The 23,755-nt window shown below is 46.1% G+C and overlaps 1 protein-coding gene across 2 annotated transcripts; it reads right to left on the bottom strand.

Annotated features, from left to right (window-relative positions):
* Positions 1-409: 409 nt before the first annotated feature.
* PSTPIP2 (proline-serine-threonine phosphatase interacting protein 2) lies at positions 410-23,726 on the bottom strand. Of its 2 annotated transcripts, none has more exons than XM_005145393.3 (15): positions 23,679-23,726; positions 15,697-15,797; positions 13,444-13,521; positions 12,507-12,541; positions 11,051-11,157; positions 10,324-10,386; positions 9,744-9,842; positions 9,498-9,543; positions 9,049-9,128; positions 6,765-6,863; positions 6,156-6,252; positions 5,764-5,845; positions 2,510-2,544; positions 1,965-2,022; positions 410-1,768 (listed from the first exon to the last, which is right to left on the bottom strand). In XM_005145393.3, the coding sequence occupies exons 1-14, from the start codon at positions 23,709-23,711 to the stop codon at positions 1,973-1,975; spliced, it is 1,005 nt and encodes a 334-aa protein (XP_005145450.1). In that variant the 5' UTR covers positions 23,712-23,726; the 3' UTR covers positions 410-1,768; positions 1,965-1,972. The 2 variants fall into 2 exon arrangements, with proteins under 2 accessions (XP_005145450.1, XP_030901559.1); XM_031045699.2 differs by having other exon boundaries at positions 410-1,600.
* Between the last annotated feature and the right edge of the window lie 29 nt (positions 23,727-23,755).

The following is a 23,755-nucleotide window of genomic DNA, read 5'->3' as shown; positions in this document are numbered from 1 at the left end:
TCCTCTTATTCTGTCTTATTAAAGCATCTGTGGCCTTTGTGTCCAAAGGGGAAGGCAGGAGCTGTACAGCTGATTGTCAGGGTCTCTTGTTAGGCCATTCACTTCTATGGGTGCCTGGGAGGAGGACAAACCCCTCTAGAGAGGCCCGTGAGGAAACTCAGCCTGATTCTAAGGGCACAGGAGAAGGCTGAAGTCTTGGTGTGTTCCTCCCAAAGTTGTTATTGCATTGAGCAAGTAGAAAGGATATGCGCTTGCAGGCATCTTTCCAGGAGAAGGAACCTGAACATCCTGGAGTGCTTTGAAAGAGTACCAGCCCTAGCCTGGACAAAAAGTGAGTATGACGTACTTTAGAAGAAAGCCAGCCAGCACACAAGTCTCAAAACTTAATCTTAAAAGATGTATGTGAGAACTCAGATTACAGCAGGGTACTTCAGAAGAATATTTGTACACTTGGTCTTTCAGAAATGAAAATGGACATCTGATTACTTGGATGTGCACTTTGCATGGTCCATTGGAATACAGTAGGAGAAATGTTTAAGCTCATTGTCATCTTTCCCGCACAAGAAAATACAGTAAAAGCTCCAGGGACTGTTTGGCTTAGACATGCACTGAAGTAATGCAGATTCAACTTGAAACACATCATATATCAGCAGCTCCCGTTGCTCCAAAGTTAGTCACCTGGCACCAGGTTTAAAGAGCTAAACTGTATACTTGTCCCCTTCTCCTGCATCCCTATGTCATAAGGCACTGGGGAGCAGTTAAGCCATGCTGCACATAGGGATATGAGAGAGACCAGCATCCTTGCAGTACATGAGTTTCTGAATCAAATTCATGATCATGGATAAAGAAAAAAAAAGCAAGAACTTTGAGGAGATCTGGTCAGAAAATGAGTTTCAGGGCTCCAGCCCAACATTAGTAGCTAAGTCTATTTGCAGTGATATTTAGTCACAAGAAGTGCAGAGGACTTCTTTACCAGATGTTAATCAAGTGAGGGTCTGCAGAGTCTAGCAGGTACAAGCTATATCATGAACCTAAAAATCTGCAGGTGCCTCATTAGAGAAGTGGTTGAAGAGCTGACCAGCTTCTCCAGATTTTAAGCAACACTACAGGGTGTAGGTTTGTGGCAGCACAGTCTCTCACTGAGTAGCTATGCTGTAGACTGCTGCATTAGGCAAAATGCAAATCAGCTTCCAGGATCAGCACGTAAGCCTGGAGCACATCTACAGCTAAGCCGGACACACAGTCTATTGTTAGTGCTCCTCTAAGTGAGCTCCCTGAGAGATATGGCCAAAATTAAACCTAAATTACAAGCTCAATCACCATTAATGAAGGATTTGAGAAACAGGGAAAAACTTAACCTGAGATATGAGTGGGATACATATGCCCTAAACATAAGCCAGTTTCCCAAAGCATTGTGCAGCAGTCCCCTCAGCACATATGACTTCTTGTTTATCTCCAGCCTCTTCCAGATGGCTGCTCTTTAGAAGAATTTCGAATCAAAAACTTCTTCTGACACAGATGGCCCCTGCATCTGGATCCATCGCTTAGATTCCTTTTCTTCCCCCGAGTGTGAAGATGGGTTATCTGTCCGAGGAGTTTGCTGATCAAATGCACAGATTTTTAATAGGCACTTTCTGAATGTACAAATAATTATCCGAGTCCTCAAATACTTTGCTGAAACAGCGAAGCACTTCAGCTCTGTGTGGTTGGGAGTAACTGGAAACACCACCACCCTAGCCAGACCAACAGTGTCTTCTGCCTGGAGTACCTACAAACAGGATCAGCAGTATGTAAACCACAGCTCTACCTCAGACAAGAGATGGAAGGGCAGACATGATCATAACTGCAAGCTGGTCACCTCAAATTGTCATCCCTTAACCTGTGGCCTTTTTTTCTCCGTTGACCCTCCTCTGTGTATCTATAGCTCATATTAAATCCTATCTTCATCAAGTATGAGTACTTACTGTGAGTATTAGTGATGAATCAAACTGTAGCCATCAACTGTGGCATAATCAGGCTCATCTGAAACACAGAGAACAAAAAACTTTGGTCTGCTTATGCAAAGTGCTCATTTCAAGGCCCTACACAGGACAGAAACATTGGCCACCCATGTTAAAGGAATGGGAAGCAATAGTGGTTGAGGCTGAAAGAGATATCTTGATTTGCTGAACACTCAAAGCGTTTTCCCAAGTTCCACCACTGAAGTGGAACTGGGAATTACATAGCTCATGGTATTGAATCAGTGAAGGGCCCAAACTGTAGAGACTGGTGGTATCCTAAGCTTGGACATCCTTAAGCTCCACAAATGCCTACATACAGAGCTTTGATCACAACTTCTCCTGAGTGAAACCTTGCCTCCAAAGTCAGAGTGCAACTTCCGAGCATCTTTCAGTGGGGACTGGACTTAGAGCAGGAGCTTCACCTAAACCAGTCCCTTTAGAGAGCTGAAGCTTGTGACTTTATGGGGAAGAGCCATAAAAAAAGCCAGAAACCCTACAAAATAACTCACCTGGTGCGCTGGCTGGGGTAGGTAGAGGTGCCCTCCTGTACAGAAGAAAACACAAAGCTGAGGATCTGTGTGGCTCTGGGACTCCCAGTGCTCTGGCTCTGGGCTCCCCAGCTGCCCTCCCAGAGCTGGTTGGAGGGCAAGAGGTTTGGCCAGCGTGGGCTTTAAGGAGACCTGATACCAAGGCACATCATGGTGGGCTCAGCACCAACAGCTGGCTTGGCAGACATTTGATTTAAAGCTGATATGGTGGGGGAGAAGAAGAAGTGACCAAGTGAGCCTCACGGCATGCCTTTTTACATGCCTTTGCCCAGAGTGAGACATCATGAAGCCATAATTAGACATGACTGTTCTCCAAATGTGACAGCCAAAGTGACAGACTCATCTTTAGCATAATTCTTTGGCCCTGACTCCTCACCTTCCCCATGGGCAGAAGCATCCTTCCCCGTGTCCTTCCTTGACTCACATAAGCTTTTAACTGATCCAGTCTCCTCAGATAAACAGAACACATGGAGAACCATACAGGGAAGCTCAGCAGGTTTCATTCTGTCACCAAAACCTGAACTTTTCTACGAGGGAGCTCAGATAGTTCCCAGAGAGAACAAGACATGAAATTCAGTATTCCCCAGGCTGCCTTGCTTTTCAGCTGTCTGAACACTGCAGTCCTTCACTTCCATGCAGAGGACTTCTGGAATAGCTTGAGTACAAGAAAAAAATGGGCAGACCCTCACCAAAAGCCCTTGCAGAATCAAATTCCAAATCATGAGAACAGAGAAATGACCCCCAAAGGGGGAGCAAAATCCTTTGACTGGGCTGGAGAGGATTCTTAAGCACCTTATGTTAGGCAGCACATTGGCCTAGCTCCTGCTGTGTGAACTGATAGCATGGGAAATGTTTTCCTCTAATACTCCCCAGTTCAAGCCTTCAAGCAACTGGAAATGTAGTTGCAACTGTCTCAGATGAAACCATAGTTACAACAGAAAGCAACTGCCTCTGTAGACTGAAAGCAACAAAATGTGCCCTTTTTTTTTTTCTGGGAGAGTATCATTTGCAATACCAATTGCAATTTGTCCTGAGTTCAGCAGTAGCAGTCATTTTTCTCCTTCTTAGTAGCTGGTGCAGTGTTGTGTTTTTGACTTTCAGCCTGGGAACAATGCTGTTAACACTGATGTTGTAAGTTGTTGCTAAGTAATGTTTACTCCAACCAAGGACTTTCTGAGTGTCATGCTCTACCAGGGAGGAGGGGAAGCCGGGAGGAAGCAGAGACAGGACACGTGACTCAAACTAACCAAAGGGGTATTCCATGCTGCAGCATGTCGTGCCCAATATTTAAACAGGGGGAGTTACCTGAAAGGCCCAAATTGCTGCTCAGGTCAGGCTTGGTGTCAATCAGCAAGGAAGAAGTGGGGGAGTGAGTGAACAGCAGTGTGGTTCTGAGTTACCGGCTGGGCTTAAACCACAACAATTCTTGTGGTGCCCAGCGTGGGGCATAAAGGGTTGAGATAACCCCTGAGGAATACCAGAACAACCAACAGGTGGATAAAGCTGCTAAGATTGAAGTGGCTCAGATGGACTTAGACTGGCAACAACAGGGTGAGATATTTTTAGCCCAGTGGACCCATGACACCTCAGACCATCAAGGCAGAAATGCAACACAGAGTTGGGCTCGTGATCGAGGAGTGGAATTAACAATGGACACTATTGCCCAGGTTATTCACCATGCAACCACCATGGAAACATACGCTGTGCCCCACGCCACTGCCCATGACACTGTCCTGGGCCTTGAGAAACAAATCTTGTGGCAACACAGCACCCCAGAGAGAACTGATTCAGACAATGGAACTCATTTCTGAAGCAACCTTATAGACGCATGGGCCAAAGAGCATGGCATTGAGTGGGTATATCACATCCCCTCCCATGCACCAGGCTCTTGGAAAATTGAACGGTACAATGGGTTGTTAAAAACTACACTGAGAGCAATGGGTGGTAGGACTTTCAAACATTGGGATACACATGTATCAGAAGCCACCTGGTTGGTCAACATTAGGGGATCTGCCAACAGGGCTGGCCCAGCCCAATCAGAACTTTTACATACTGTAGAGTGGGATAAAATTCCTGTGGTGCACACAAAGAATTTGCTGGGGAAGACAGTCTGGGTTATTCCTGTTTCTGGTAAAGGCAAACCCAGATATACTTGATTAGTAATGCAGGAAGATGGGGAAGTCTGATGTGTACCTCAAGGGGATTTGATTTTAGGGGAAAAGAGCTAATGAACTCAATTGTATGCTATTGCCTGCTATGTAGCACTTTTATAGCCCACCAACTAGATATCTTCAGATCACCAGTGACTGGCCCTGACTTCCCTCCAACTGTCATCCCAACAAAGAATGAACTTTGACGAAACCAGACAAGTTCCACAGTGTCATCTCAGGCAACAACCCAACACTGCACACCGTCTCTCCTGCTCTGAAAGACTGTTACAAGAGATGGAGCCTGATATCATGGAACAGATGAATTCAGCAGCTTTACAGGGATTGGTCTGTGGACTAAGGAATGAGATCTTTGCGTGTGTGTGTGTGTATCTATGTATATGAGACAAAAGCGGTGGTATATTGAAAAAAAAAATGTGGGATTTGGGCATGACATGAATGATATGGAATAAGGGGTGGATACTGTCCCAGGTTCAGCAGTAGCAGTCATTTTTCTCCTTCTTAGTAGATGGTGCAGTGCTGTGTTTTTGACTTTCAGCATGGGAAGAATGCTGAGAACACCAGTGTTTTAAGTTGTTGCTAAGTAATGTTTACTCTGACCAAGGACTTTTTGAGTCTCATGCTCTGCCAGGGAGGAGGGGAAGCTGGGAGGAAGCAGAGACAGGACAGCTGACCCAAACTAGCCAAAGAGGTATTCCATACTGGAGCACGTCACGCCCAATACATAAACTGAGGGGAGTTACCCGGAAATGGTAGATTGCTGCTTGGGTCAGGCTGGGTGCTGTTAGGTGAGTGGTGAGCGGTTGTTTTCCCTTATTATTTCCCTTATCATTATTATTATTGATGGTAGCAGTAGTGGTTTTGTATTATACCTTACTAATTGGATGGTTCTTATTTCAGCCCGTGGGAGATGCGTTATTTCAATTCTCCTCCCCATCCCTCTGAGCGGGGGGAGTAAGAAGCTGGGGGAGTGAGCAAGCAGCTGCGTGGTTCTGAATTACCAGCTGGGCTTAAACCACGAGCAATTGTTCATGTTGTGTCCCTTACCTTGATATAGGCATGGGAACTGGACTTCTCACAGGAGCTGGATTTCTCTGTGTATTGTAGTAGTTTTCATAAACAACAGGAGCTAAAAAAGTTAACAATAGTAAAGTCCAGACCTTTTAAAGCCATTAATTTTCTGTCATGTCAACATTCAGCTGCTAAGTCCCCTCTCTGTGAAAATGTCTGATCAATGAATATAAAGTTACAAGAAGAGGAGATTATCTTCAGGAGCTGATCAAGAGTGGCAGAGATCAGTGTTGCATGCCAGGGAATGAAAGGAGAGATGTTACAAGATCAATGTTTCTTGCATCCAAACTGACGCTTATCAGAGAAGCAGCTGCAAGAGAAGTACAAGGAAGATAGCACTAATCTGAGAGATTGCACTGAGCTCTTACCTGGTGCCAAACTTCCAGTTTTGCGTAAATTTACAAAAAAATCAATGTCCTTTTCAATGCTGCACAGTTCTAAACTCTTGCGGATTTCCTCGTATTTCTATGAAAGGGAAACCAAAAGCATTTTTGTAAATGAGGTGAAAGAACAGGAGGGTTTTTTCAAATGTTTTTTCACACATGGGTGAAAGCCCAGTACTCACCCAGTACATGGACACAAGCTCCAGTGGTAAGGGAGTTATAGAATCCCAGACTGGTTTGGGCTGGAAGAGACATTGAAAGCTCATCCAGTTCCAAGCCCCTAACATGGGCAGGGATACCTTCCACTAGAGCAGGTTGCTCCAAGCCCCTGTGTCCAGCCTGGCCATGAACACTGGCAGGGATGGGGCAGCCACAGCTTCTCTGAGCAACCTGTGCCAGGGCCTCACAATCCTCAAAATCATGGAAATCCCAGAGAGGAAACCTCATCTGCGAGAGCTCTGGCCAAAATCTACCTGCACACTCATGCTGGTGTCTGTTGGCTGATTAAAGGCCACAACCCAACTCAGACAACACCAGAAAGCAAACTGGGTTTTCTTTTCTCTGAACAAGGATAAAGATTTTCCTTTGACATACTTCATCATTCTGGACGCAGTCCTGGGAGAGCTGGTTGACATGAAGCCAGAGGGCATTGCGGAAATAGTTGATCCGCTCACACTCCTGAGTCTCAAAGAACTGAAACGACACAGACAAAACAGCCCTAACATCTGTGAGAAGAGAGCAAATGTCTCCTATTTTGATCTCTGTTCATCCCACTGCAAAGATCACTGGTTGATCTTTGATCAACCATCCACAGTGAGGAGCAGGTGATGTTGGTTTTCTGCAGGAAGCATTGTAACCATGAGTCATAGAATCATAGAACCAGCTAGGTTGGAAAAGACCTTGTCCAGAGAAGGAGTCATCCCATTACACACCCAGGTACTTCAAAGATGAGCGTTAAGCACAGGAAGGTCTGTAGGACCGATGTGGAAGGGGTCACTCAGCACACCGGTACCTCTGGGGAGACCAAGCCAGCTTCCTAAATGCACTGCATATTCCCTAGGTACCCCATGATCCTGCAGTCCCAGCTAACTTCTCTCCCACAAGTATGGAGCAATAAAAAAGCATTGGGGATATCTGAAAGCAAAGTGTCTTGTCTGGTTTATCTTTTCTCCATTTCCTTACCACCCCTTTTCCAAGGAGCTTGAAACTGAAGTCTTTTGAAATGTGCTGTCTGGTACAGCTCCATTTCATGAGCCTTTACACATTTCCCTGACAGATGGCCTTTCATCACACATGTACATATGCAATTGTTATCATTTATAACCTTAGCAACACACTGAGGAGAAAACCTCCACATGACCCATCTGAGGAAGTGAAACTACTGCTTTCTACACCCCACTATCATAAAGGCTTCTAGAGACTCCTGACATGGAAAGGACACCATCACTGAGGCACTGATATACCATCCAACATAGACAGCAAATTCCATTTCAAAATGAAAACTTAAAATAGAGGCTGAATGAGAAGTAGCTTGGGAAGGGATCAGAACAGCTGGGAGTGGGAAGGCTGTTTGCAAGCTTGCAGCAGACATGGCATAAAACCTAAACCGCTGCAGTCCCTGTCCATAGAATCATAGAATCAAAATAGTTAGGCCAGTCCAAACTGGCCTAGAACACTGTCAGGGCTGGAGCATTCACAACTTCTTGGGCAACCCATTCCAGTACCTCACCACCCTAACAGGAAAGAATTTCTTCCTTATATCTAGCTTAAGCTTCCCCTGTTTAAGTTTGAAGCCATAACCCCTTGTTCTGTCATTACAATCCCTAATGAAGGGTCCTGCCCCAGCATCCTTGTAGGCCCCCTTCAGATAGTGGAAGCTGCTAGGAGGTCCCCATGCAACCTTCTCTTCTCCCGGTGGAACAGCCGCAACTTTCTCAGGCTGTCTTCATACAGGAAGTGCTCCAGTTGCCTGATCATCCTCATGGCCTCTTCTGGACTTGTTCCAACAGTTCCATGTGCTTTTTATGTTGAGGACACCAGAACTGTACACAATACTCCAAGTCAGGTCTCAATGAACTCAATTGTATGCTATTGCCTGCTATGTAGAGAGGCAAGATCACCTCCTTCGACCCTCGGTTACATATCACAGACGGATGCAGGACACAGGTCAGCAGAAGAGTAGCATCATGGTCCTCTTGCCAGTAGCCCTGGAATTCTTCAGCACTTGCAGGATGTCCTGGCTAGACCACTTTGCTACGAGGCAGTCTGCTTTAGACTGATACATCTGCTCAGAGGGGTTCCCATGCTACCATGTGAGATACATGGTAAAGGACTGCTGGCACACTGGATTCACATGGAGATGTCTTTACCCAGCTTCACCCAGCTTTCATCCCCAGTGTGCCAGCACATTCTGCTCCAAACTCATTTAAAGTCTTTTAGAGTTTCAGAGTCTGCTAGATGGTGTCGTGGCTGTAAGGACATACTGGCCTTGTTACTGAGTACCAAGAGGTGACCAAGGCTGGTCAGTACAAAGACCACACCAAAAGTGCAAGCAGGTTAATGGGTAAAATGTCCCTAATTTTACTCTGTTCATTTTAAAAGATGGTAGAATTAAAATTAAAACAAAATAGTAGAAACCTTGAAGTGATGGGACCTTAAATTCAGAAGCCAAGCATGAGACATACACAGCTGCAGCACATCTTGCTTCTTTGCCAAAAGCCAAGAATGAGACACACACAGGTTTAGCTGCAATACATCCTGCTGCTTCACTGCCATGGAAACACACAAAAGACACATCTGTACCATCCCAAACCCCTGCAATGAGGAGTAGACATCCACAGGACCACACTGCCGTGTGAAGGCGTTTGGAGGCTTTTACCTCACAAGCTTTGACATGCTCTTTCTGCCATTCTTCCCGGATCTTCTCCAGTGTGGTAACGCTCTGCCGGTAACTCCTGTCTGCAAGAGAAATCATACTCTAATCTGGTTAAAAATGACTGAAAAAAACTTTTGGTAGAAGACTATACACGAAGCCTGAATTGACAAGGACACCAGGGAGAAAGGAGCAGTAATGCGTGATCTCAGCTATGGATGTGCACTGCAAGGAGATGCAGAGCTGCGCAGCGTTGTGGAGTGTCATGCCACAGGGAAATGGTGGGAAGGGCCTAGGTGGGGCTACAGAGGCTTCTCCACCTCTGGCATGAGTTTCTGAGGAGCCAGACCTGAACCAATAGCTGAAGCTCACTGAAGAGCCATGCCATGGCTTCACAACCCCATGCCCCAGAAAACACTCTCCTCACCCTCCAAAGCCTGCATTTCCACACTCACCAGAGTCTTCCAGAGATGATTTTGTCTGAGCCAGCTTGAGGAATAACTGCCAAAAATGTGAGAGAGAAAAAAGCTATAGGAGAGCCCCAATGCATTGCCAACAGTACTGAAGCCCAACTCGAGAACATCGCCAACCCATCCATCTCACCCCAAAATCCAGAGCTGGGAGAAGAGTTATGGGGCAGGAGAGCTCCAAGAACATAAACCCTTCCTACTCCTGTACCATGGCCACCCACCTCTCCATACCTTCTCCTGCTGCTTCTGTGTAACCATGTTTGCATTGCGGTGCACAGCTTGTTCCGCCTCATCCTTATCCCTGCAGCGCTGCTCATAGAGCCGCTTAGCCTGGGAAAGCCAACAAACAGGGAAGGAGCGTGTTAGCAAGCAGTGAGTTGCTATTACAGCTCATGCAGGTAGCTCTGGAGGAAAACACAGCCTCCAAAGGAAGAGGTGGCCATAGGCTGCCCGCAGAGAAGGGGACAACACAGAAGGCCCCCAGTGCCCTACTGCTTGAGCAAAATTGACCTCACAAGACAAGCTGTTCTTCATTTGGCATGAAAAGTTCATAGCAATCAAGTCCTTGACGTCTAAATTACTCTTATCCAACCGTGCAAGGCTGCTACCAGCCATGTTCCTGGTGAACTCTTCAGTTTTTTAGAGCACACTATGCAGACTTAAATGTGTCAGTCTTCCTCTGCTGCAGGTCTTGATGTGTCTGCTTGAGTTGTAGCAGAGGAAAACCCTCACATTTGACTGCCCTAGTACTGTGCATGTGTGTTAGCAGTGTTAAACCACATAGCAAGAAACAGCAGCATGCTTGCTTTACCTCCATGGTCTTCTTGTACTGCAGATTCCTGGTTTTGTGAATTGCCTCCATTATCAGCTCTATCTGTGAAGACAGCAGAGCCAGAGTCAACACATCACTGACCATTGAATCTCCATGATGGACTACGTGGCTTAGGAAAGGAAGAGACACAGGCCAAACTCAGATGGCTTTAAGGACCTTTGTCCACCTGAAGCATGTTCACAAAACCCACCTTTTATACTTCTATCTAAGCCTTCACTTGTGTATGCACAGGAACTCTACAAATGAAATCCAGCAATATATAGTACTGTGTCACCTCCACAGACTCTGGAAAAATTGGGAATCCCATTCCCTTCTGCTACCTCCAAACTTCCATCAGTTTTCCCTCAATTACTAGACAAAGGAATCTGAAGCCAGAAGAGGTTAAAAGGCTTGCCAATTTTAGCAAACCCTATGAAGATCAGGCAATACTATATATATGATATATATATATATGTTTATATATATATGCTTTAAGAACATTCCTGGTTGAGGCTGGTGTCTCTGGAGCTGAGCCCCTGCGATAGCTGGCCCCAGAAGGCATTCAAAGGAGAAGATGTGGCAGTCAGAAATAGGAAGTCAGAGATTTCTGGTTCAGCAGGATGGCAACATATGGGAAGGAACTCAGAACTTCCCAGTAGCAGCAAGCATGGGGGCACGCAGGGGGCTGGGGCATGGTGAGAAGCATGAGCTCTCACAACACCCTGACCTTCTTCTGATGCAGTTTTTGCTTTTCCCTGAATTCCTCCATTTTCTTTGCTTCTTCCCGAAGGGTTTGTGCCAGCTGGATGTGACCTTGTCCCACATTGTCTATCTCTGCAAAGAAAAGAAATTTGGGTATATATACATATATATATATATATATATACCCAAAATATACCTCTTTTCCTCAATTCAACTGTTGTAGCTGACATCATACTGACAGCTGACATCATACTGACCCTGTATCACACATCACCATGCACAAACATATAAAAGGAGCAGGATATTTGAAGCGGTATCCGAGCAACTTTGCCTTTTATCAGTCCTGGGTCAGTCCTGCTGTGGCCTGCTTTTCAGCGTAAGAAAACTGGTATCAAGCAAGCACAGTCACATCTGCCCCTCACCTTGGTGAATTCATTTAGGCTTCAACATACGGCACCCTGAAGCAGATTTCTGAAGGAAGCATTGCCCCAGGTTATCAGACAGTCAACTTGTGGCACAGAAACACTAATGCTAAAAATAACTCAGGCTTATCCTGCTGAAAATGAATTGGTCATACTGTAGAACAGAACCCCAGCAAGCTCATCAAAGGATATAAGTGAAGTGTAGCTCATGATTCAAGCCCAGAGCTTTTTCAAACTCACAGCTATGAATAGCCAGCTGCTTCAACAGCAGAGCCATGCTGGGGAGGTTCACTGAGGGTTAGGGCAGCAGGCAGATGTGGCTGGGGCAGAGAGTGGACTCGGCACAGGAGAGCAGAGCGCCAGCCCTCAGTGCAGGGATGCTGCCTGCGGTGTGTACATGGAAATGGAAGGACAATGTTAGGTGGCCAAAGCATCATCTTGTAGATGGTCCAATTAGAACTGTAGAATCATTTAGGCCGGAAAAGACCTGCCTTTAAGATCACTGAGTTCAGCCATTATTCTAGCGTTTCCAAGTCCACCACTAAGCCAAGTCACTGAGCAGCACATCTCCTAAATACCTCTAAATACATGTCTTCTAAACATCTCCGAGGAGAGTGAGTCCACCACTGCCCTGGGCAGCGTGTTCCAGTGGTAGACAATCCTTTCAAGGAAAATATTTTTCCTAATAACCATCTAAACCTTTCCTGGTGCGGCTCAAGGCCATTTTCTCTTGTCCTTTCACTTGTTACTTGGGAAGAGAGCAAGGCAAGACAGTCCAAGAAACTCCAGATGAGCTTCCCATGCACAACTTCTGATGTACAACATAAGGGTGACTTCTGAGCGCAGCCTTCCTCAAAAGGACACAAGAATCCCCCACAAGATGCTCTGTGGGTCCCTCTCCCACACATGCTATGGAGCCAAAGGGATGATCTGGGCCAGAAGGACAACCTACACCCAACTCCAGCATCAGATAGGTTTGAAAGTTTCTCTGCTTTTTTTTTCTAAACTGGCAGGCTTTTGCACTGCCAAGTGTCCTGGCAAACATTAAGAATTACTTACGTTGCTTGAAAACATCTAGGGATCTCTTTAGTGTGCTGAAAAACAAATTAAAGAGAATGGGAAAGCACAGTCAGGTTCAGGCATCAGCAGAGCACCTCTCTCAAACTAAATAGCATGTCCCCAACTTAACACAGGCCAAAACAGCTTGAAGCAGGTTTATTTACCCTCTTTACACATCTGGCTATTTCCCTCTCAGCAAATATAACACAGCCTACATCTTTCTGAACGTTGGACGTTATTGACAATTCTGAGTTTCATGACAAATATTTCAGGCAATGTCCTAAAAGTATCATTTGGGACATATGAACACCTTCTACATGGTGCACTGGCCAATGGTTGGAACTGTAGGAACTTTTCTTTCTATTGAGATTTGCAATAAATTTTTAGAAACATTTTATGTGACACCTCAGTATAAAACTCCAAATAAATGATCAGAGAATATCAGACCAGGCATGTATAAAGTATAGAAATAAAGCAGGAAATAGAAGGTGCCAGGAGTTGGTGGGGAAATGGAGGTACAGTCATGAAGCCAACTGCAGTGGCCACACTGTGGCGTGGTAACACTGGGCTTAGCAGATTTGCATGGTTTGAGTTAAGGAAGTGCCTGTACTTCCCTTCGACCACAAAAACAGTTAGGAGCAAACCCAAGGTCTAATGATACTTTTCCCTTTGCTGAACTACCACTCCACATCTTGCCTGAGCATCCACAGTGCTTTGATTAGGCTACAGCCGGTGGGAACTTGGTGGAGCCCAACTCAATCATCAGCAAAGTACAACCCAACTGTGCACTGTTCATTCACAGACCAATTTCAGATCATCCTCTGATAGCAATCCCAATCACATTTCAACACTCTTCTGTCTCTCACAGCCTCCTTCTTTCACTTCGCCAAGCAAGGACACCTATAAAAGCAAATCATACATGGAACTGTGAACTTACTTCAGCTCTGTCTGTCCGCAGGGCTTCTTCTTTGACAAGTTAATGAGCTCTTTGCCATATTTTTCTTCTATTATTGCCCTGTTGAAGAAAGATTGAAATGAAAGGAAGTTCTTATTTCAGAAACTGATACTTGTTTGCAGGCCGAGCCAAGACTCACTCTTAACACCCTCCCCATCCGCTACAAACCAGGCGTGCACAGTTGGCTGAAGGAAGACTTGTTTGCTGCTACAACAGCCTTCTAGTGAAAACATTTTGCTTTGCTGTGTCTGTGGTTCCTATGCATTGCCCATCTCTCTTATGGCCAACAGATGCAAGGACCACCTCCACAGGAGGTAGAGGACAAGGCAGCCAGTGCAGCTGGTGTAGATGGAGCCACTGCCTCTGCAGTTTTTAGCTCAGTTTCCCATGTGAACAAGGCTTGTATGAACACAAGTTTTCCATGTCTCAGCCATCAGTGTCTGTTGCTCCATCCCCACGAAGTGCTTTTGAATCTGATTTGCTTGATTCAAACCAAATGTAGTTAAATCATAAGGGATTAGGCACCTCAAAGACCACACAGCCACCGTACATGCACTCCAAAGCTCAGCTGGGCCATTTCAGTTCTTTTTGGAATGAGACAATAGGTACTCTCTTCTGCCTCTTAGGAAATACACCCGAAGAAGTGACCACATCTTATCCAGTAACGTAAATAACACCTTCGAGAGATTGTATTGTCCTCCGCTCATGTAAGAAAGCTGGTGGGAAAGAAAACCTATGTGTTGAATTCTAAGAACAACCAGCTTTCTGCAGTTGCACTGAAATCTGTATAGACAACCTGGTCTTAGTTGGTCAAATGCAGATAACTCCATCTAGTCAAGCTACCCTAGCTGTCTGCAGTCAGTGGAGAGAAACAAGCACAGCTAAAGACTTGCATTACAAGGTCTACTGGGTAAAATAGTTTCTTAAAATGCCTGTGTCTCTAGTGCAGATGCAGATGCCTATGTTACTGATATCTAGAGTTTGTCAGTGGGATTCATCTACTTTAACTCTTAAAAAAAACAGAAGCTTGTAGGAAAATGGAAAAAATAAATATTCTAAATTGATTTATTTTCCTCATCTAACAATATTCCCATGAACTTCCTTTTGAGGCAGAGCATCATATCCAACAACCATGTTCTCCATGAGTGGGACCATGTAACAGCTGAGCTGGGTGTACATGAAGAGCTGGGACATGTTCAGAGAGGGATGGAAGTAGCAAGTCCAAGGCCTGCCTCTAACTTCTTCCTAGCTAGACACCTCAGTGGGAACCTCCTCCTACAGCAAAGAGGAACAGGGCACAGGTTTTGCACTCTCTCCATTGCCATGATTGAGTGGGACACAATTCTTGGGGTTCAGTGGATGGTTCCGCAGGCAGCCTGAAAGCCCAGATTTTCCTGGAATGTGGGATTACAGCCTAGATAATGTACATGCATTAGACACTTTTAACAACAGGTTCTCTTCTTCAACCCCCTTACCTTTGTTCCAGGCTGGTTTCTGCCAAGTCTTGTATTTAGAGGTTTGTTTTCTCCAGTTCTCAGTATTAAATTACATTAATTCAGGATTGTTCTACAACACTATTCATTAGGTATTGCTAACCAGAGGAGCCATAAACTCAAAATACATGGCCAGACCATCTCTGTTGTGCCCTCTACTGAATCTCTATTTAGGTCATAACTTCTGATTAATAAATGCACTACCTAGTCTACTGCTTCTTTTTAACATAAGCTATATGGGCTGTCCATGATGTACAAAGACAAATTCAGAACAAAGCCATGCCTCTCCTGTGTCAAGGATCTTCTGCAAGCTGAACAGCAAGGTGCAATTCATTGGAGAGCGTGTGGCCTGGGCAGACTACCTGCAGCTGCAGACACATCCAGCATGTAAGACTGAATTATTAAACTGCTCCTGATTCCTCTTTTCTTTTTAATAGACAGTTCAAAATGTGATCATCTAGTCCATGTCTGGGTGGACTTCATACCAGAACACCAAGCCATGCAGTGAAAGGACAGCGTAAGAACCTACGTTCCTCATCAGTCCAGATGAGGTGTTATATGTTAAAACATCACCAGAGGTTCCTCATCACCAGAGGTGTTATATGTTAAAACTTGTTAAAACATAAAACATAGTGGATATGACAAAGTGACAGAAACCCTACTGGGAATGCATGAGTAGAAGTAGTGTCACGACCCCACTTCCCAGGTTCAGCCCAACCTGTTGTCAGAGACAGTTCCATACCTTTCCTTCAGAAAGTCCTCAAACTCTTTGCAGTTCTTCCTGCCATCATTCAGATGCTGAATTATGCTGTCATAGCCAACTGTGCTTGTCAGATCTGTACTCTGGAAACACAAGAACAGCAGTCAAACTCTAGTCAGTGCAGTCCATGGGCACTGCCACCTCAAGCAGCATTTGCACAAGCAATGGGTCAGCTGGGAGCAAGTGTGCAAGTGTCTCTTTATGAAATAAGATCTGTTTCTTTGAGGGGTGGGAAAGGCTCCAGAATGAGAACAGTGGTGGCAATATTGGATAAGGCACTTTCATGACTTCAAAAAAACAGAAGTGCTCAGTTCTCTACCACATCTCATTGATTTCTCCTAGCCTAAGCACAGCTAGCCCCATGAGGCACGGCATCTCCTCCTAGGACTTTAGCTGTCAGCTTTAACTTAATAAAATCAAACAATAAAAGCCCCACAAGTCTTTAGGTATAGCTATATATACATGCATATGTATATATACATATATATATATGGGCTGGAGATGAATTTGTCAGACTTTTCAGTTCAGGACTGATGAGCTATGGGCTTCTTGCACTCTTGCTGCCCTCACAGTAGTGTATGGATGCACCCAATGGCTGGTCCTGCAACAGCTTTCTCTTTGGCCTTCCAAAAAGCAACACTGACCAACACATCAATTCAAAACACCACTGCAAAGATCATTTCCCTAAGTAACAAGTTCTTTCCCACCACTGCTATAAGCCCTTCAATACATCAGAAATAGTTTCTTCACTGCCCACAAAACATCACAGCCATGGAGAGGTTCTGCCTCCACCACCCACAGGACTCAGTTGGTCAAATGTAAATAACTCCACCTCCAAAATGGAAGAAATTCCATTTTCCAACCCTCTCAGCTGCACAGTACCACTCACACTTCACATAGACTTCTGAAGGATCAGTGCTTTCCTTCTGATTTGAAGGAAAGCATTCTTAAACTTCTTAAAACTGTATATTGTACTGATGCCTTTTTTATTTTTTATATGTCATGCAGCAATGATGTAGGTGGGCTAGAACAAAGGTTGCCTAACTCTATCCCGTTCTTTCCTCATACACATGCCTGGAAGCAGCTTAATACAAAAAAATGGGGTTTTGACCTATGACTTTTTAAGGATTTACCTGGAAACGTGGGCCGAGAGCAGGCTGCCTAAGTGCTATAATAATACAAACAGATGCTCTGGAAGAAGCCTGAAGCAGATGAGGAGCTGAGCAGAAGCTGCTACCTGTAGTGTTCTGCAAAGAACAGCAATGTTGCATAGAACAGCACACATCAGAACGAAAATACAGGGAAAGAAGCTGCAGAAAGGAAGCAATGATAGAAGAAGATACGAAACTCAGGAAAGGGAAGCAAAAGCCACAAACAGTTATTAAGAAACCTAAAGAGGAATAATGCAGGAGAGAGAGATTCAGAGCAGCCTTGCGGAGAAGGACTTGGGGGTATTAGTCAATGAGAAAATGAACATGAGGCAGCAGTGTGTGCTCACAGCCCAGAAAGCCAACCGTATTCTGGGCTGCACCAAAAGGAGCATGACCAGCAGGTCAAAGGAGGTGATCCTGCCCCTCTACTCTGCTCTTGGGAGACCTCACTTGCAGTATTGTGTGCAGTTCTGGTGTCCTCAACATACAAAGGACATGGAACTGTTGGAACAAGTCCAGAGGAGGCCACGAGGATGATCAGGGGACTGGAGCACCTCCCATATGAAGACAGGCTGAGAAAGTTGGGGCTGTTCAACCTGGAGAAGAGAAGGCTGCATGGAGACGTCATAGCAGCCTTTCAGTATCTGAAGGGGACTTTATAAGGGTGCTGGAGAAGGACTATTCATTAGGGACTGTAGGGATAGGACAACGGGTAACAGGTTGAAACTTAAACAGTGGAGGTTTAGATTGAATATAAAGAAGAAATTCTTTCCTGTTAGGGTGGTGAGGTACTGAAATGGGTTGCCCAGGGAGGTTGTGAATGCTCCATCCCTGGGAGTGTTCAGGGCCAGGTTGGATGAAGCCTTGGGTGATATGGTTTAGTGTGAGGTGTCCCTGCCCATGGCGGGGGGGTTGGAACTAGATGATCTTAAGGTCCTTTCCAACCCTAACTATTCTGTGATTCTATGATTCTATGAAATGCTTTGAAGCTAGGGTGAGAGTATGCAGAGAACTGTTGTGAAAGTGTGGGCAGCAGAAGGGAAGATTTATCAGGAGTTTATACCTGGTGCAAGATAAGAGCAGGAACAGAGCTGGTATTTGTGATAAATGAAGGATTTAATCATGTGGACTTGAGGAGTTAAGGACTTGCATGTCAGTGGCCAGAAAGCAAGAAGTGAAATGTGGATGTGGTGGAGTGGGACCTGTGGGAAATCCCCTCGTATCCCAGATAAGCTTTGCTCCATCCGTGGCATGCATGGGAAGAGAGAACTGTGGAGCAGGACCTAAGCAGAAACCAAAACAGCTTTTGTTTCTTTGCAAAGCACAAACATCCTTCCAAAATGGGCTTATTGCTGATAAACACACCAGTCCTCAAGCTTGCATCATGTCTTTGCTAATGGGGGCTGTGAAAAAGGAAACACGCCTACACTGAAATTAGTGTTCATGCCAGTTGCAAAACACAGGAATGTCCTAACTTGTCTTCCTATCCCTGGTTTCACAGGAAATAAAATGGATGTGGAGAACCACTGACTAGAACAGTCAGATCCACATCACAGAGTGTCAGGATACCCAAAGGTTCAAAGGCAGGTGGTTGGGACTGGATGAGCTTTAAGGAACCTTCCAACCCAAACCAGTCTGTGATTCTATGATTCTGCTTCCTAAGCACCCAAGGCTGGACCAGCCCTCATAGTGCAATGTGTTACATGAAACATGGGAGGTAACAGAGCCAATGGAGTTTCCAAAAAAGCTACCTCCAGGAAGTGAAGTTGCTCCTGGCCTAGAAGGAGCAGGGCAGGTTTATATGCCCTGAAACCAGCCTTCACAGCAAGCACCCTTGTGGTCAGATGTTGGCATGGAAAGAATGAAAGCATGACTGCCCACAGGACATCCCAAAGGCAGGGCAGGAAGGGAGCAATGAAAGAGGAAGGGCAGCGCGGCAAGCACAGAGCCATGGGGACAGAGAACAAGATTTAAAGACATAATAAACTGAGCCAAAGACAGATATGGAGGATGGGGAGTTGCACCAAGCCTCCCCAACCAGAGGGATACAGGAGGATGAGCATCTCTCCTCCCACCCTGCACCCCTGCACACAGCTGTCCTGGTGCTCCCCACTGGGCAGAGCTCAGAGCCCACATGCTCTTTAGAGGAAACTACATGAAAACAGCTGATGATTTCAGGGTGACAAAGCAGCAGCTGATGTTTCCTGAGCCTGCAGGGCTCAGCAGGATGAGCCCCCCTTCCCAATCCACTGCCTAGGATTGAAATATCCTCCCAATGGACTTGACGAGGACAAGGAATTTGTGTACCTGTTGTAATGCTTTGGGTTTTGGTGTACTTACAGGCAAAAGAGCTAGAATGCTCTAGTGAGGATCTGAAGTCATGTTTTGACCTTGTATGACTCACAGCTAAAGGGCGAGCTGCTGAGTTTGGCATTCATCTTCAACATGGAAAAACTCCTCAAGACACATACCCAATGAAGCTAGTGACATGGGAGAATCAAAGAACAAGAGAATTGTTCGGAATTGATTGGAAAAGACCTTTAAGATCATTGAGTCCAACCCTTAACCCAGCACTGCCAAATCTACCACTAAACCATGTCACTAAATGCCACATCTACATGTCTTTTAAACACCTCCAGAGATGGCGACTCCACCACTGTCCTGGACAGCCTGTTTGAGGACCTGTCAACCCTTTCAGGGAAGGATTTCTCCTAATACCTGGTCTAAACCTCCCCTGGTGCAGTTTGCGGCCATTTTCTCTTATCCTATCACTTGTTCCTTGGGAGAGGAGACCGACCCGCACCTCACCACAACCTCCTTTCAGGCAGTTGTAGAGAGCAGTAAGGTCCCCCCTGGGCCTTCTCTTATCCAGACTGAACCCCCAGGTCCCTCAGCTGTTCCCCATCACACTTGTGCTCCAGGCCCTTCACCATCTTCTTTGCCCTTCTCTGGACCCACTCCAGCACCTCAATGTCTCTCTTGTGAAATGTCTCTTTTGTAGTGAGGGGCCCAGAAATGAAGTGAGTGGTCCAGAACTTTTCTTCTCAGTCTCGCTTGCTTAGATAAACACAGCAGAAGCTGAGTGACTATTTTAGTAGCCAGAAGTGCTGTGCAGCAATAAATGGCTGTGCTATTCTTGCTCACAGTCAGCACAGCCTCAGAATCACTCAGGGTCCTGCAGATACAGCTGGGGTGAAATAAAACCTTGTGCTGGTGCCTGCAGGGTGCAGAGTGCAAGAGGCTGCAGTTTCTCCCCATTCCATGACCAGGTGGGTACAACAGGACAGACAAAACTCACTGCAGGGAGGAACAGGACTCACTGTAAATTCACCCACCTCAGAAGAGCAAAAAGCAGCTTTTTGATTAATAATTTTCATCTGAAGTTTCCTTGCCATATGGAAACAGACCCATCCTGCTCATCCCAGAGACACAGAGCAATGGACCATTCCACTTCGATGCAACTGCTTCTTCCCACAAACCCCACTTTGTTCCTTTCAAACAAGGACCTGAGGGTTTCATAACACTGCTGATAAACTCTGCCAGGCCAGTCTCCATTTAGAGAAGGACAGGCAGGAGCAAGGGGAAGTGAAATGGTGCAGCCAGCATCACACTGTGGCTCAACAGCAGGGCAATGAACCCAGGAGCCTAGGGCTGGCAGAAGGGATGCAAAAAAGGGAGTTTATCCACAGCCAGCTAAACAGAATATCATGCCAATGAAGGAGAAATATAGCCAGTCACAGCACTGACAAAATACCATCCATAGCCCATGGTAGAGAGGCCACAGGGAGGAACTGCTGGTTCCTTTGCACACACCAATGCTCCCTTGCTCTGCAGCAAGGGGCAAAGCATTTCTTTTCCCCCACATTTCCTTTGTGCCACTGCAAAAAGAGATGCTGTAGTTATTTCCTGTGCATTTGGGGGTATATAAGTATTCTCAGGTACTTTGACATATGCTTTATTAGAAAACTAAATATGCCAGTGCAGTTTTTACTGCAAATGACTTGCCTGAGCTATGGATTGTTGTAGCAGCACTGCTAAATACACTGCAGAGAGCAGAGCAGTGGTTTTGTCTCATTTAATGCAAAATGACCAAAAATCCACTCTCCAAATGGCAACATGTGAGCCAATACACCAGACCTTAAGTGGGTTTTTTTAGCATTATCATAATGTCTATTTTTCTTATTACAGGACCAAAGTGCTCTGATGAAACCCAAATTTCTGCTGCTGGGTTACCCAAAATACACTGCAAGAGCAGGTTTATGGAGAACTAGGCACCTTCCAAGAAAATGATTCAAGTGAAAGAAGAACAGCATGTTGCAAAAACAAATGCAAACAAGAGCCCACACTTGCTCAACTCATGGCAATCACTATATGCCGGGCAAGAGGAAACAAACACGGTCTTTGGTGTGTCCAGAGCTCTTTCACAGACCGCACAAGCTGCATCATGCAAGTGGGGGCATTCAGAGCAATGCATGTGTAGCTGCAGGCATCTCTGGACTTTGGCCCCTGGGTAAGCAGGAGCTGCAGGAGGATGCAAAAGACAAAAACCTTTTATTTAAGGGAATTTGTCATCGTGTGCAGAGACCTGAGAGCATGAGCAAACTGGCATGCAGGGAGCAAAGTCGCCATGTACTTTCCCAGTGCAGCACATCATGAACTTTGATGGGGACTAGGTTGCTGTGCAGGAAAAGAGACACATGCACACCACTGAAAAGAACAGAACTAATGGGATTTAAAGCTAAATCAGTCCTAAATAGGCTTGAAGCACAGCCCTGCCACCCTGATAGAGCAAGGCAGGCTGCAGCTTATCCCCAGGAGAAATTCAGCTGTTGCCATTCACAACCAGATTCGTTTCAAAGCTGGGAGATACCTCAAACCCTGCTCAGCTTTTGTGGGGTTTGATTATCTTTCAGACTTTGCCCCATCAGTTGGAGCACCCCTGCCCTGGAGCCCTCCCCAGAATCTCCCCTTTCCCATTGGACTGTCCTCATCACTGCACAGTCACTCGCTTCAGCAAAGAATTCTCCTTGAATTTTGGCTTAAGCAAAGTAACTTAAGAGCAAAAACTGCAGGAGGAAGTTTGTGCTCTCACAGCACTGAACAGCAAACAGAAGGTGGATGAGAAGCCTTCTGCACCTCAGCTAAATTTGGGGGTTTCTGTCCCACCTCTTGCTCCCCCCACTCCCTCCCCAGCCCTTGTAGCTGATGCACTGTCACTGGCCCATGGTGTGAAGACTGCTTGGGGTGGTAACTGCTGTTTCCATGGGCTGATGAACCACACCAGGGCCTCTGTCTTTCCACTGAGTCACATCCATCATGTTGCACTCCAGCCTCTGCCCAAGCAAATTTCCATTGTCCGGGGTGGGGGAGAGGGAGGTAGCACACAAGCTTTGGAAAGGAAAACACTAAAAGCCAAGCAAAATCCATGTTAGCACCAATAGTTTTGGGCTCAGCAAGCATTGGGCATTATTCAGGATGCAGCCATGTTTGCAATACCGGGGGTCAGGCAGAAGCAAGCATCCAATGCAGTGTCCCAGCTCCTCCTCATCCTGGGGGCTTGGGGCTGCTCCTGCCTTGGTAGTTTTTCCTTGCTCCAAGATCCTCCTTTAGAAAGCACCCTACTGCAGCTAGGGAGGAACAAACTGGGCAGCACTAGCCAAAGCCAGCCCTGCAGCGAGGACCTCTACTCCATTCCAGTCCTCCAACAAAGCATGACAATCCGCATCTTCATAGCATCATGGTTATTCTCCCCAGCCTGGGGGTGCTGCCACCACCCTCAAATCCCTCCTCTCCCTCACATTTGTGAAGCAAAGTGAGCACTGTGGGAATAGCTGAGAAACATCTGCCAATGCAAAGCTGGCTTCACTCTCTGAATCAGGTTCAATACTCATTTGGGCTTTCATATGATGATGAGCTAGATAACGTGCTAATCATGCTCCACAAGCTGGGTGCTCTGCATTTACCCCTCATCAACACCCCCAAACCTGGCACCCACTCCTCCCAGGCTCTGAATCAGGTTCAATACTCATTTGGGCTTTCATATGATGATGAGCTAGATAACGTGCTAATGATGCTCCACAAGCTGGGTGCTCTGCATTTACCCCTCATCAACACCCCCAAACCTGACACCCACTCCTCCCAGGACCCACACACCTTCTCCCTGCCCTGGAAGATGGGAGCTTCTTCCCAGAAATCTGGGAAACCCTTTAGGCCATTTGTAGATGGGGATTTTCAGGCTGCAAACATAAGATTTTGTCATTTGTTTCCTGGAAGGCACACGCACGAAGAGGAACTGAGCAGCCACAGTGCCAGAGCTGTGCAGCAGCTAAGGGGGGATTCTGCACTTCTCCATTTCCAAAAGCAATGCTCAGAATCCAAAAAAAAAACAATTTGTTTTTCCCTGAACTGTGGCTTTTCCTCTGCGATTTGGCAGCAGCACACTGAGGAACTCGCTCCTATCCAGGATTAGTTTGCATCAAAGGAGACTTTTGGGCCATAGCATCTCTAAAGAGTTCACCAAATTAATATTATCAAACCCCACACCCAGCACCATCTTCCCCCAACTCGGCAGCTCCATGGAGTGTATTTTAGCTGGACAGGTCAGGCTGCAAAGCCAGGGATCTTGGGACATGCGTGGATAGGGAATGCCTGTCTGGGGATGCTCTGAGCCTTCAGCAACAGCACCACAGGAACATGAAGGTGGCTTTGAAGCAGCTCTGACCAGAGCAGTGACATGCCCTGCCCCCCTGTGAGCCCCCTGGCTCCGGCTGGGTCCTACCACACTGTCCCCCTACCTGATGAGACTCCACTCACCCAGAAGTGGTCCCTGAACCGTGCCTCGGGCATCCTGCTGCCTCTGACAGCGACACTGCTCCAGCACCGCTCTGTAG

This window comes from Melopsittacus undulatus, chromosome Z (genome assembly GCF_012275295.1).
Source record: "Melopsittacus undulatus isolate bMelUnd1 chromosome Z, bMelUnd1.mat.Z, whole genome shotgun sequence".
In the NCBI taxonomy this organism is placed as follows: Eukaryota; Metazoa; Chordata; class Aves; order Psittaciformes; family Psittaculidae; genus Melopsittacus; species Melopsittacus undulatus.
The sequence above is the reverse complement of the archived record's forward strand: the minus strand, read 5'-3'. Positions and strand labels throughout refer to the sequence as shown.

Excerpts from the sequence above, each read along its gene's own strand:
- PSTPIP2 (XM_005145393.3), bottom strand. The coding sequence starts at position 23,711 with ATGCCCGAGGCACGGTTCAGGGACCACTTCTGG. Across the intron at positions 11,158-12,506 it reads CCTAGATGTTTTCAAGCAAC|AGATAGACAATGTGGGACAA; the intron begins GTAAGTAATTCT and ends TTTTCTTTGCAG. Across the intron at positions 2,023-2,509 it reads TACCCCAGCCAGCGCACCAG|ATGAGCCTGATTATGCCACA; the intron begins GTGAGTTATTTT and ends TCTGTGTTTCAG.